This window comes from Chrysochloris asiatica, unplaced genomic scaffold (genome assembly GCF_000296735.1).
Source record: "Chrysochloris asiatica unplaced genomic scaffold, ChrAsi1.0 scaffold00132, whole genome shotgun sequence".
NCBI lineage: Eukaryota > Metazoa > Chordata > Mammalia > Afrosoricida > Chrysochloridae > Chrysochloris > Chrysochloris asiatica.
Window position 1 is genome coordinate 963,279 of NW_006408650.1, and position 13,105 is coordinate 976,383.

Sequence of the window (13,105 nt, forward strand, 5' to 3'; positions counted from 1 at the left end):
TTTACTTTTTCTTGTGAATCGTGTGAAAGTTTACAGAGTAGATCAGTTATTCACTTAAGAACTCACACACATTTTGTTTAGTTTTTATTGTGGACCGGGTAAGGTTTACAGAACAGATCAGAACTCACACACATTTTGTTTCCTGCCGTTGATTGCAGTCCCCCCACTTCCTCCTTATGCGGCCTGTTTCCAAGCCTCCTCCTTCCCTAGTCCTTCTGAACTTTGTCCTTGGGTAAATACAACCCTTTTGATCTCAAATGGTTGATTATTCTAAGGTGTGCTTTACCTTCCCAGTAAAACTGTAGAAGTTTTAAATGTGCTTCCTCTCTGGGCCTCAGTTTCCACATCTGCATAATGATCTCTGTGAGTGTCCTGGGTAAAGTATCACCAACTGGGCAGAGTCTCTCTGGAGGCCAGATGTCCAAAATCAAGGTGGACATCAGGTGTCAGCTGGGCTGTGCTCCCTCTAAAGGCCCTGGGGAAAGGTCCTCCCTGTCTCTTTCAGATGCTGGTGACCCCGGCTGTGTCACTCGAGTCTCTGCCTCCACCTTCACATGGCTGTCTTCTCTCGGTGTCTGTCTCAGCCAATGGATTCAGGGTCCACCTAGTCCAGTAAAACATCTTAATGAAGTCCATGCCCAAACAAGGTCACATTCTGAGGTTCTAGGTGAACAGGAATTTGGGGGGTACACAATTCACCCCACCACAATCTAATGTAACAATCTTTGTTTCTAGGATGTACCAATGCTAACAGAAGCCCTGGTGTGGTGCTGCAGGGTAAGCGCTAGATGGGAAGGCTGGTTTGAACCGCAATGTCCGCAAACCCACCAGCCACCTCTTGGAAACCTTATTACAGGGTCACTATGAGAACTGACTCAAAGGCAAAGGAGCCCTGATAGCATAGTGGGTTAGCTGTTGGACTGCTAACCACCAGGTCAGCAGTTCGAATCCACCAGTTGCTCTGTGGGAAGATGCTGAGGCTTTCTGCTGCTATAAAGCTTTACAGCCTCAGGAACTCCATACAGTTCGGAACTGACTTCACAGTACGCAGCAGCAATAGAAGCAAAAAGGAGATGCTATGGAGTAGTGAAGTGCTTGGTTGCTAACCAGGTGAGCGGTTTGAACCCACCAGCCACTCCGTGGGAGAAACATGTGGCAGCCTGTTCCAAGATTTACAGCCTTGGAAACTATACGGTAGCTCCATTCTGCCCTGTAGGCTCACTGTGAGTCAGAACCAACGCTCTATCAGGAGCAAAATCAAGGAGACTTTCGACCTCTGTTTCCTTGGGAAGCCATATGGGGAGCAGCATCTAGTGGTATTCTCTTCGAAGTGCAAGTCTGGGGTACAGGCCCCCTCTCCTCAGTGTCCTGGGCTCTGTCCCTTGGGGAAGACACAGGTGGCCGGGTATCCATTTCTGTCCCTCTCACAGGTTCCCAATGCTCAGAAACAGATCTTTGATCTCCCCAATTTAACGTCTAACTTATTTCGGCGACTGCTAAGGGCAGAGAGGAGACTGTGCAATGGGTAGGGTGCTGTGTGGCAGGGACACAGTACACCCTCTGAGCCTGTCCTCTGCCTCTGTGACCCCTGGGTGTTCAGGAGAGAATCTTAACCCATTCCATGGCTCCTTTCGAGCTAGGGGGCCTCTAGAGATGCATCCACATGAGTCACCCCTGCTTGGGCTTGGAGGCCACTCTGACCTGAACGTCAGCATCCGGTGTCAGTTTGCAAAGAGGAACATCCAGATTTCACACAGCCTTGGGAACGATGTCCACCCGGTGCCCAGGATACGGCGCTGTCGAGGCAGCCACCCGCCCTTTGGAGGCCTTCCCGCAGAGGGGCCCTCTAACCTGTGTCCCTGGCCTGGGTCCTGAAAGGCCCGCTCTCCTCCCTTTGCCTGATATGCATTTGGGTTCCTGAGACTTCGATATTGTTAGGTACTTACCTCATGAGCCCCAGTCCCTGGAACTAGCAGCTCCTGGGGGCGTCCTGGCAGGGCCATGAAGTCGATGCATCCTGATCCCACCTGACCGGCAGGTGGCCTGGTCACCTGGACCCTGCCCCTCCAGAGTCTTGCTTGGGATCTATAAATAAGGGCATTTGTCCTGGGCTGGCGGGGGGGGGGCCTGAGGAAATCAGGCTTCGGCCACTCTGCAAGGAGCACCGCCAGCGCCTCCTCCAGGTCTGTCCCAGGGTACCCCGAAGTGTCTACACATGCCCGGGGCACACGACGTCCCTAAACAAGCACGTGGGTGGGGGAGTGGGCGGGGTCAGGAGGACGCCTCCGAGCGCTCGCCCCGCCCCGCAGCACCCCACTCCTCCCTGTCCCAAAGCCCGAAGTTCACCGTCTCACCCTGATCAGATGCCCGTAGCCGCCCAACGCCCCTACACCTGAAGTTCCTTGCATTACCCAGGTACCCGACGCCCCCAGCCCTGCCCTATTCGGATACCCAAAGGCCTCAGCCAAACCCAAATCAGATGCCCGAGGTCACCCTCGCCCCGCCCAGACCCCGCCCCTACAGTGGCGCGGCCCCGCCCCTCCAGGTTGCTAGGGGAAGTTACGTCACAGCGTGATGGCGGCGGCTCCTTTAGGCAGCCGAAGGGGGAATTAGGTCCGGAAGATCCGAGTCCATCCACGGCGGGGAGAGAGCGAGAGGAGCCGGCAGGGGCCGGAGCAGGGGCGGCGGCGCTCGGACTGTCCCATCCGCCCCGTATTGAGACGCTGGGAGCGGCGGGACGGCCGGAAAGCGATGGTGAAAGCGGGGCCGTGAGGGGGGCGGAGCCGGCAGCCGGACCCGCAGTAGCGGCAGCAGCGGCGCCGCCTCCCCGGAGCTCAGACCCAGGAAGCGGCCGGGAGGACAGGAGCGAGCCGGGCCGCAACCATGGAGCTGAGAGTCGGGAACAGGTACCGGTTGGGCCGGAAGATCGGCAGCGGCTCCTTCGGAGACATCTATCTCGGTGAGGCGCCCCCCACGACCCCTCCCCGGCGCACCTCCCCCGCCCGGCCACCCTCCCCAATCCGGCGTCGGGCCTCCGGCCCTGAAGACCCCCTCGAGGAGACCCCCGGGGACTCGTGCCCTGTCCGCCAGCTACGCCCCGCCTAAAGACCCTCCCCAGACAGCCCGAGACGGCGGCCGGGGGTCTGGAGCTGGGGTCCCGGGGAGGGGCCGCCCGGGACTGACTCCATCGCGTCTCGGCCCCTGCCCCTGCGGCCGCGAGCTGGCCACACCGGAAGTAGCGGTGCGGCCGGGCCGGCGGCGTGGACAGGGCCTGGACAGCTGGGCCGCGGGGGTCCCCGGCCCGAGCGCCAGGTGTGCCCCGCTGTTGCTGTCGCCGTCGCCGCAGGTGATGAGCCAGGTGCAGCGCCCGCAGCCCGGGGGTCGGCCCCGCTGCCCTTGCGGCATTGGCGAGTGGGGTCGGGCGTGTGCGGGTCCAGGAGTAAACAAAGGCCACGGCGCCCTGCGTACTGGGGAGACGTGGGGACCTTCCCGGGCCGGCCGCAGCGCCGCCCCCTAGACGGAGGGAGGGGCCCGCAGGTCAACCGAGTTAGGGGACAGGTCTGGCTGGCGAGCGCTGAGCGGGTTCTGCCCCGGAGCCGCCGTTCGGACTGTCCGAGTTCTCAAGGGAACGATGGGGCTTAAAAGAAACGGACACACAGACATGCACGGCTGGTCGCCCGGAAACGGCTTCCGTCTGCACGTTGGGAATTGAGAAATAACCGTGGTTTTCGGCATTTCCCGGAGTCGGAACGGGTGCCCAAGTTACTCCAAGGCCCCTGAACTTGAGGACCTGCTCGGCCTGGTCGTGGGTGTGCAGAGCAGCTGTTGCTAACTCCGGGGTCTGCTGGTGAGCAGCCCGTTTGGGTGGGTCTATTTGGCTCGTGTGCCTATGGGGGGCGGCAGTCCTGAGGAGGGACCAGAACCTTGTGGGTGACACGTCTGGGTGGCCTGAGGGCCGGACTTGTGTGTCGCTGGCCCCTTAAGACAACGTTTGGATATTTATACCCCAGCGGTCCACGGAGCGAGCGCCCTCGGCCTGTTGGGGAGCATAGTGCTGGGCAAATGCAGGCAAAAGTCACACCCTTGGATGTAGGAGCTCTGCACACTGAAAAGCAACGCATGAGCCAGCTTTACACAGGCCTCAGGCCTGGTGGCACTGTGGGTTGAGCATTGAGCTGCTAACTGTAAGGTCAGCAACTCTGCGGGGGGGAAAGGTGAGGCAGCCCCCTTCCATAAAGATTGACCATCTGGGAAACCCTGGGGGCAGTTGTTCTGTCCTGCGGGCTCGCTGTGAGTTAGAACGCAAGCAGTGGCAACGACCACCCTGTGATGAAGGAGCCCTGGTGGCACAGTGGTGAAGCGCTTGGACCTCACCCGCCACTTTCTGGGCAAGATGTGGCCGTTCACTTCCAGCAGTCTGGGAAACTGGGAGGCTCTCCTCTGTCCTGTTAGACCACAGGAGGCAGAATGGGCTTGTGGCAGTGAGGTTTGGGTGTGTAAAACTTTCTGTCCTCTGTCTGAGATTTTGCCCAATAGCTTTGTCCTTTCAGAATTTGGGTCCAGACCATCGGGTTGTGAGATTGTTTCGCGGGCCGCTCACCCAGGTGTGGCCTCTTCTCTTGGGCTGGAAGCGTTCTGGGGAGGGACCTCTGTTTGCTCCTTTGGGTCTTCCTTGTGCAGGGCCCCTGATGGGCGCTTGGTACACACAGGCACCATCCCACCCCTGAGGCCTCCTGAGATGGGGGCTGTGGGCCTGTGGGTGAGGCGTGGTCAGGTTGTGGGGTTGGAGCTCAACACTGCAACGCAGTGAATCATCCCTGACATCGCGTCCCTTGCTTGTAGCCAATTAGGTGACCGAGGTGGGTCTTCAGCTTGAAAAGCTGGTCATACACAGATGGTAGTATGATTAAGATGAAAACCATTTCTGCTGTTCCTCTGGAATTAGAAAAGTCTGGCCTCCTCCAGTTAGAGCTCACCTTGGCTTGCGAAGAGTTCTGAGCTTTGGGATCCCCCTGGGAGGGACTTGAAGGGATTGAAGGCGTCTGCAGGCGAGTCCGTCCCTGGGTCGGCTGAATGCTGGGACTGGTTGGCTGTGCGTATGAAGCAGGCCTCAGGGCCAGGTGCTGCCCTGGCAGCCTGGCCTTCTGGACTTTCCAGATCCATCCAGGTAGAGATGCTTCCAAAAGTATGTGCGCTGGAGCTGGGAGACTCACCTGTGGCCCCACAGACCTGGACTTTACCGGCCTGCCCTGCCCTGCCCTCAGCCTTAGGTACCATATGCTTAGGCCCACATGCTGCTGGAGGTGGTGCCTTCTGGGGGTGGGTGGGCGGGGTGCAGAAGTCCCTTCCCTTTGCTTGGCAGTATGTTGTTGTTTTTGTTGTTAAGTGCTGTTGAGTTGATTCTGACCCATAGTGACTCTGTATAGAGTTTCCAAGGCGCAGCTGCTGGTGAGCTTGAACCACCAACCTTGCAGATCAAACCGACTTTGCAGTCCAGCGCATTAACTCACAGTGTGAGTTATGTGGCCAGTAGGAGAGCAGTCTTGTCATTGTGGGCCAGCAGGGCTGTGCTTGGGGGGTGGGTTCTAGTCCTATCTGCTGTGTACTTTAGCCCGTCACTATACTTGTCACCTAGATGAATGGTGCATTCCGACTTCCCAGTGGTCCTGGGTCTCCTTGGGAGTCAAAGCTGAGCTGTAAAGTGTCATAACCTTCTGTGGCTCTGCCTTCCCTGGACTGAGCTCGGCCCGACCTCCATGACAGGTTTCTCCGCGCAGCGACCTTGGCCCTGCTGTTGCCAGGAGAGGAGTCTCCCAGCCTCTGATAAGACTGTCCTTCAGGAGAAAGAGCAGGCCAGGCCTTGGACCCAGAGTCCTCTTCCATCTCAGGGTGGGGTGGCCTCTGAGTCACAAGACCCAGCTGCCTCGTGGTGACCCATGTGTATCAGAGGAGATCCACCAGGCCTTTCTGCCTGCAACTGCTAGTGGGGACTCGAACAGTCAACCTCTGATTAGCACAGAATTCCCCTTCTGCAGGCCTGAACGCTTTGGAAGGAAGGGTTTTGTTTTCTCAGGACTGCCGCTAAGCTCTGCCTAAACGTAGGTGCTCGTCCGTCCTGGTGAGGGTTTGATCTGGTCTGAATCAGGACTGACGTTTCCTCAGTGAACTGCTTCTCGCCATCCTACTGTGCCCCAGGCCATCCCTTGATGAAGGAGCTGGGGCACGCTCCCACTCATGCTCTGGACTTTACCCCGAAAGGCTCTGATGTCTGGGGCTTGTCACACTGGTCCCCAGTGCCCAATGATTGTTTGGCCACAGGAAGGTAGTACTCTTTGCCTTCTGGGAGGAGGTGGCCCTGGGGCCACCGTGTCCTTGAGGACCAGGGGCTGGCCACTTCTTTCCTGGGAGGCCATGCGTCACCCATGCCAGGTCCCCACAGCACCTCTGGCATTCCTTTTGCATTTGATGCCATTGCTGCAGGTGATTGGCTTGGTTGGCCAGCTGCAGCCAAGAAGAGCACAGGGTGTTTATTATCTCCTGTGTCTTGAGGTGCCGAGCCTTTGTAGTGGGAAAGTCTATCCTTTCGGTGTCACAGAGCCAGCACTTCTGATGAGGGCCTGGCCAGGCTTGCTGAAGGCAGGCTGCATCTCTGGGCACCCTCTCATCAAGGTTTTTGATGTTCGTGAACATTTGAGGATTGGTCCTGGTTGGCAGATTTTCCTAGCGTTCACCTCATCGGTCATTGCTCCCATAGTGCCTTTCATCTGGGATCTGGGGACTTTGTTGTTGTTGCTCCTCACCCACCATCTGCACAGCCCCCTGTGAAAGCCAGTTGGTTCCCGGTGGCAAGGGAAGTCAAGGCCCGTTGGCTGGGTAGGTTGGGCTGCAGAGGGAGCCAGGGGGACACACACAGGAGGCCGTGAGCTTGGCGTTCCTTGGGTGATGTATGATACTGCAGGGAGAGGCCTGTACTAGTTGGGCACATGCAGCTGGTACAGGGAGGCAGCACCCCAGGGACTCAGAGAAGTGTCCACGTGGGCGTGCTCCAGGGCCTGTGTGTGGCTGACTGTGAGTATGAGGCTGTGCCCCCTTCTAGAGGAAGGACGATGGGGAGAAACAGACGCAGGGTCAGGGAAGGCACACGCCACATTCCCCCAGCTCCGGTTGCTCCCATGAGCGAGGACAGCCCTTCACTGGTGACCTTCGCTGGTTGGACAGTTGATCCGTGCTCTCATCTCTGGTGTGGTGGACAGCTGGTCATCAGGGCTGCCCCTAACTGTCTGTCTTCTCCCCAGGTACGGACATTGCTGCAGGAGAGGAAGTTGCCATCAAGCTTGAATGTGTCAAAACCAAACACCCTCAGCTCCACATCGAGAGCAAGATCTACAAAATGATGCAGGGCGGAGGTAGGCCTGCAGCCCTGTGTGTGTCAGCCTGGCTGGGGGTGTTGTGGGTCAGTTAGTGCGGCCTCTTTGAGACATAATCTTGGCTATAAGGAGAGGCAACCTTCCGCTTTAGCTTCATGATAAGCAGTTGTGTCTTTGTAATCAAGGCTTCATGTGAACTTTGTGTTTTTGAGCACCCCAGGATATATTATAGGTTGGAGTTCTGGTGTGGCGCTGTGGGTTCATGCACAGGACTGCAAAGTCGGTTTGAACCACAAAGTTGGTAGTTCAAGCTCACCAGCTGCTCCTTGGAAACCCTATACAGGGTCTCTAGGGTTGGACCAACTTGACACCACTGCAGAACAACTACAGGGTATATGTTCCTGCCAGGGACACACTCACTCACTGCTCGTGTGGGGTGTCAGACTCTGCCTCTTACACAGTTAGCCCTCGCTTTGTGAGGCACTTTCTCCTAGACCCTCAGGTGTCAGCTGAGGGGGGACGTAGGGCCCTGGTGTTCCCTCATCTCAGCAGGCATATGGGGGGGGGTACCATGAAGATAAGGTGTGTGTGTCACAAAACAGACTCCAGTGACGCTCTGTGAGCTCGAGCTGCCTGAGCCCCAGCTCAGGGTCAACAAGTAGTACCCCTCTTGTGGGAGAGCCCGCTCTTCTCTGTGCTGACTGGGCCGCCTAACTGGCTGTACTGGAGAAACTCAGAGCCGAGTGACTGCCTGCCATTCGATGAGCGAGCTGTGGGGCTGTCTGAGAAATGTCCTGGCAGTGCTGGTCCCTGGGCTTCGAGTCCCCAGCCAGGCTTGGTCAGGGGGCTCTGAGGCATCAGCAGTTAGCAGGAAGACATCGTGTTGAGGTTACTCCAAGCAGGCTCGTTCCCAGTACCCATAGTTGGCATATTCGCTGTGCACAATGGTGTCTGAGGTTCGTTCTGGCCTCTTCGTTCTCCTGTTCCTAATGAGGGACACTGAGGCACTGGAAGACTCAATAGCTTTCCAAAAGACGCGGATTTGAACGTGTGCCTTCCAGCTCATGGGGAGAGAGCTACAGTATCCCCAGCTCTGGTTGGGGTGTGGAAATCAGCTAACCTGGGTAGACACTGAAGACTTCTATCAGAAGCAAGACGTGGTTTCATCTGCTTGTTCCAACACCGTATCTCCAAAAAACAGCCGTTGGCCACTCCCTCCTCACATGAGCCCATAGTTGAGAGCATTTGTTTAGCACACAGCTGCTTTGTGGGGGTGGGAGAGGGTGTGGGCAGCAGGGCGCCAACGATGCTAGTGGCCCGAGTGGTAGGAAGGGCCCGCTTCAGCCTGGAGGTGGCGGCTCATCCATCTCGGTGGCTGGGTCCCAACACAGCTTCCTTCGGGTCATCTTTTGTCTCTACTCTCAGGCTCACTTCTCACTCAAGACGGTCAGAATCGGGGAAGTATTTGATAATACAGACTAGCACATATGACAAGAACATGTAGAGGAACAGCCAGAGGCCCCTCCCTCCGTGCCTGGGGCCTGGGGCCTGGGGCCAGCCCTCACATACTAGTGTATGTTTTAAAAGTTTTGTTGTTACCACATGAGAAATCTAAGTAATGCCTGGAAACATTTGACAGCTGTATTTATGGTCTTTTGAAGGCTGAGTTGCTGAAACTGCCGAGAGTTTTGACTTGCACTAATGTGGAGGTCCCACATTTACAATGAAACCTGCCATAAATGACAGCAGAGAGACTGTGCCCAAGTCTGTGTTCCCACCGCCCATCTGTCTGTCTGTCCACCTGTGGTAGCTCTCCTATTGCTGGGATACTGGATGCTGGGCCACCGGTATTTCAATCCCAACAGGATCACCAGGGTGGACACGTTTCAGCAGAGCCTCCAGATGAAGATGGATTAGGGAGAAGGGGCTGGCCGTTAACTTCTGAAAACAATCAGCCAGTGAAAACCTCACGAACAGTCTGCGTTGGACAGTGAGCCCCGCAGGTTGGAAGGCACGCAACCTCGGCCTGGGCAAGAGTGCCTCTTTATATAGAGCCAGCCCTCGTGGGGGTATGGAGTTCAGCTTCGGAGACCGTCGTGTGCTAGTGTGACATGATTCTAAAGTGAAAATTAACCGCTACGAACACCAGAACGTGGACTGCCTGATAGGTATCCTAGGCATTAGGGAGCTACAGGGGACTGGTTGGCCATTGTGCATCAGACAGTCCCACGGTCCCAGTCATTGCTGAAAGGGTTCACTTTCACTCCTGAAGCATAGCACTGATGGTGGCAGGATGATACCCAGGCACCTACGAAGACGACCTATGTGGAGTCCTGGGTGGTGCTATAGGGTAACCTACCAGCCGGTCCCCAGAAACTGTACAGGGTCGTTATGAATCAGAACCGACTCAATGGCACACAACAACAACCACCACAAGGAAGACCAGTTGACTCTTTAAATTATATACGGTCCTGGTGGGGCATTAGCCTGGTGGATAATGCGTTAGATCGCTACACTGGTTTGAACTGTAAAATCAGTGCTTCAGACCCGCCAGCCACTCTTCAGAAACACCACCAGTCACCACCATAGAGGAGCTCAAGTGAGCAGAGGAGTCCTGATGTGGTGCTGCCGGATAGCACAGTGGTTCAAACCCACCAGCTGCTTCTCGGAAATCCGTGGTTGTTGTTAAGTACCTTAGAGTTGGTTCTGACCCATCGAGATCCTCAACAGGGTTTCCAAGGAGCAGCTGGTGAGCTTGAACCATTGACTTCGTGGTTCAAACCGACTTTGCAGTCCAGCACATTAACCCACAACGCCACACCAGGACTCCCAGAAATCCTACAGGGTGGCTATGAGTCAGAACCGACGTGACGGCACTGAACAACAGCAAACACAACAAATGTATGCAAGACATGAGGAGTAGAACAGAAGATTTTGAAGGTCAAAGTATAAAGTATTATAATGAAATATAATGTTCAAAGTCCTGGGCGTAGAATACCAAAAGGGCAGCACATGCTTAGCATCTCTCAAGCCTCAGATTCAACTACTGACGGATTCTATGACAAAATGTTGGGACAATGCAGGAAACATCAAAAGAAAATGAAAGGAATGTATAGTCAACGTACTAAAACGAACTGGTTTGCATGCAACCATTTCAACATGTCTGTAATCAAGAACTCGGTATTAAAGGAAGACATCCAAGCTGCATTGAAGCACCTGGCAAAAAACACAGCTCCAGGAATTGATAAAAATACCTTAAATTAAGATGTTTCCGCAAACAGATAGAGTGCTGGAAGCTCTCACTCATCTATGCCAAGGAATTTAGAAGACGAATACCTGGGTAGCCAACCAGACGAGATCTGTGTTTATCCCCATTCTAACAAAAGGTGATCCAGCAAAATGCAGAAATTATGAGACTGTCATTAATGTCACATCAAGATCATTCAGAAATGGTTGCAACAATACATCATTAGGTAGCTGCCAGAAATTCAAGCTGGATTTAGAACAAGGGATTTCATACTGATGTAAGGTGGATCTTAGTTGAAAAATATTTACCTGTGTTTTATTGACTGTGCAAAGGCATTCAGCTGTGTGGGTCATAGCAAACGATGGATAACATTGCAAAGAATGGGAATTCCAGGGCACTTGGTTGTGCTTAGGCAGAGCCAGTGTGTAGACCAAGAGGCAGGCATTTGAACAGAACAGTTTTAAAATCAAGAAAGGTGTGTGTTAGGGTAGTATCCTTTTACCTTACTTGTTCAGTCTGTATGCTGAGCAAATAATCTGAGAAATAGGACTATATGAAGGAAAATGGGACCCCAGGATTAGAAGGGGATTCATTAACAACCTGTGATTTGCAGTCAAGAAATGAAATTATGTCCTGCAAAAAGATGTTAAAAAGCAAAGATGTTACTTTGAGGTCTAAGGTGCACTGACCTAATCCAAGGCGTTTCAATTGCTTCATATGTGTGGGAAAGCTGGGCAGTGAAAAACCATGACGGGAGAGTCAGCGGTGCTTTTGAATCATGATGTTGGTGAAGAATCTTTTAAAGCGCCACGGACTGCCAGAACAGACAAATCTGTCTTAGAAATAGTGCAGCCAAAATGCTGCTTAGTAGAAGCAGCGATGGCAACACTTTGTGTCACGTACATTGGACGTGTTATCAGGCGGGACCAGTTCCTAGAGAAGGACATCATACTTGGTAAGAGGGTCAGCAGGAAGAGGAAGCCCCTCCCCGAGATGGATGGACTCTGTGGCTCTAACGACAGCTCAAGCCTGACAGTTGTGAGGATGACCCAGGACCAGTCAGTGTCCACTGTATTGTACATGGGCCTGCTACGGGTGGCACGTAACAAGAAGAAGCAAATAGTCCAGTATGTTTGGACCCCGTAAGGGAGCAGCACAAACAGCCCCAGGTAAATGTGAGACTTCCTGTATGTCAGCAGGTAAGCTGGAGACCTGGCCGGTCACGCATGTTAGTGTTGTATGGAAACCATTGCTGTCTCCCACAGAAGCACCAGGGGGACACTCATGGAGCCCGGGTCCCTCTCAGATTCCAGATCTGTACCGGTGTCACATGTCAGACCCACAGCCGTGAGCTTCCTCACCCTTGCATTAGTGAGAGCGCTCTCTCCAGTGGCTTGGACAGTGGGTTGCTTCCTGGTGATCTCCCGCCGACTGGTTACTTGGCAGAGACTTGGCATGGGATACAGGAAGTTTACCTCCCTCTCTCGGCCTCACCTTCCGTGTGTCATCCTGTGTTTGACATACAGCAAGAAGCCACTGTCACCCAAGGAAGATGTTGCCAATTGAACACATGTCTTCTTAGCAGATAATAAAATCCTACCCACAATATTCCTGAGATTCTTCCATGTTGGTGCAAAGTCATGTCTTTTAAGGAGGTGTAAACGATGTCGAAAGTCTTGCGTGTGCACTCATGTTGTTTGTGGTGCCCGCCTGCCCTCCCTTTGTACAAATGCAGGCTCCGAGGTGCCGTTTTCCCTCTCTTCGGAGAACTTGTGGAACCGCCATCCCAGTGCATGTCTGCTGCTCATGACTGCTTCTCTCCCTGACAGTAGCTTCCCTTTGACCTTGCTGCCCACGGAGCTCAGCTGTCCGTTGCTCTTGTGCCATCTTTTTTGTATTGTTTGTCACCTGCCTCACGGCTGCTCTGACGCGGTCCCAGGTCCTTTTCTTGCTGCTCCTTGGGTCTGTGGGGTTGTTGGTTTGTCAGCCACTATTGCTTCTCTGGGTCTGCATGGAAGTCTCCAGTTACATACATGGCATGTGGTTTTACCTGTGCACAGCTCACTGGGTTTTTTTCTTTGTTTCCTTTTGGATAGTTTCCATTGCTGTATCTTCACGTTCATGAATCTTTTCTTTTGCTTTATCTATCTGCTATTAATCCCATGTCATTGTGCCTTTTCATCTAAGACATTGTCGTTTTTTTATCTAAAAGTTAGGCTTGGGGTGTTTTTTTTAAAACACCTTCCGTTCCTGTATTAAGGAGCTGTAGATTCCTGGTGGTGCTGTAGATTAAGCACTGGACTGCTAACTGCAAGGTCAGAAGTTCAAACCCACCAACTGCTCTGTGGGTGAAGGATGGGGCTTTCTGCTCCCATAAAAGTCTACAGTTTGGGAGAACAAACAAGATGGCGGATCGGGTGGACGTATAGCAGAGAGCTCCGCCAACAACAACACAGAATACCTGACCAAGCAGGCTCAGGGGCTGGTCCCA

At 54.2% G+C, this 13,105-nt stretch overlaps 1 protein-coding gene across 3 annotated transcripts in view; it reads left to right on the top strand.

Moving 5' to 3' along the window:
* The first annotated feature begins 2,548 nt into the window (after positions 1–2,548).
* CSNK1D (casein kinase 1, delta) overlaps positions 2,549–13,105 on the top strand; it is a 28,363-nt gene continuing 17,806 nt past the window's right edge. For 2 of the 3 annotated variants that reach the window (XM_006869482.1, XM_006869481.1), the window contains exons 1-2: positions 2,549–2,959; positions 7,296–7,406. In XM_006869482.1, coding sequence (XP_006869544.1) covers positions 2,884–2,959; positions 7,296–7,406 — 187 coding nt within the window. In that variant the 5' untranslated portion in view covers positions 2,549–2,883. The remainder of the gene's footprint in view (positions 2,960–7,295; positions 7,407–13,105) is intronic. The other variant, XM_006869480.1, reaches the window with a different exon arrangement.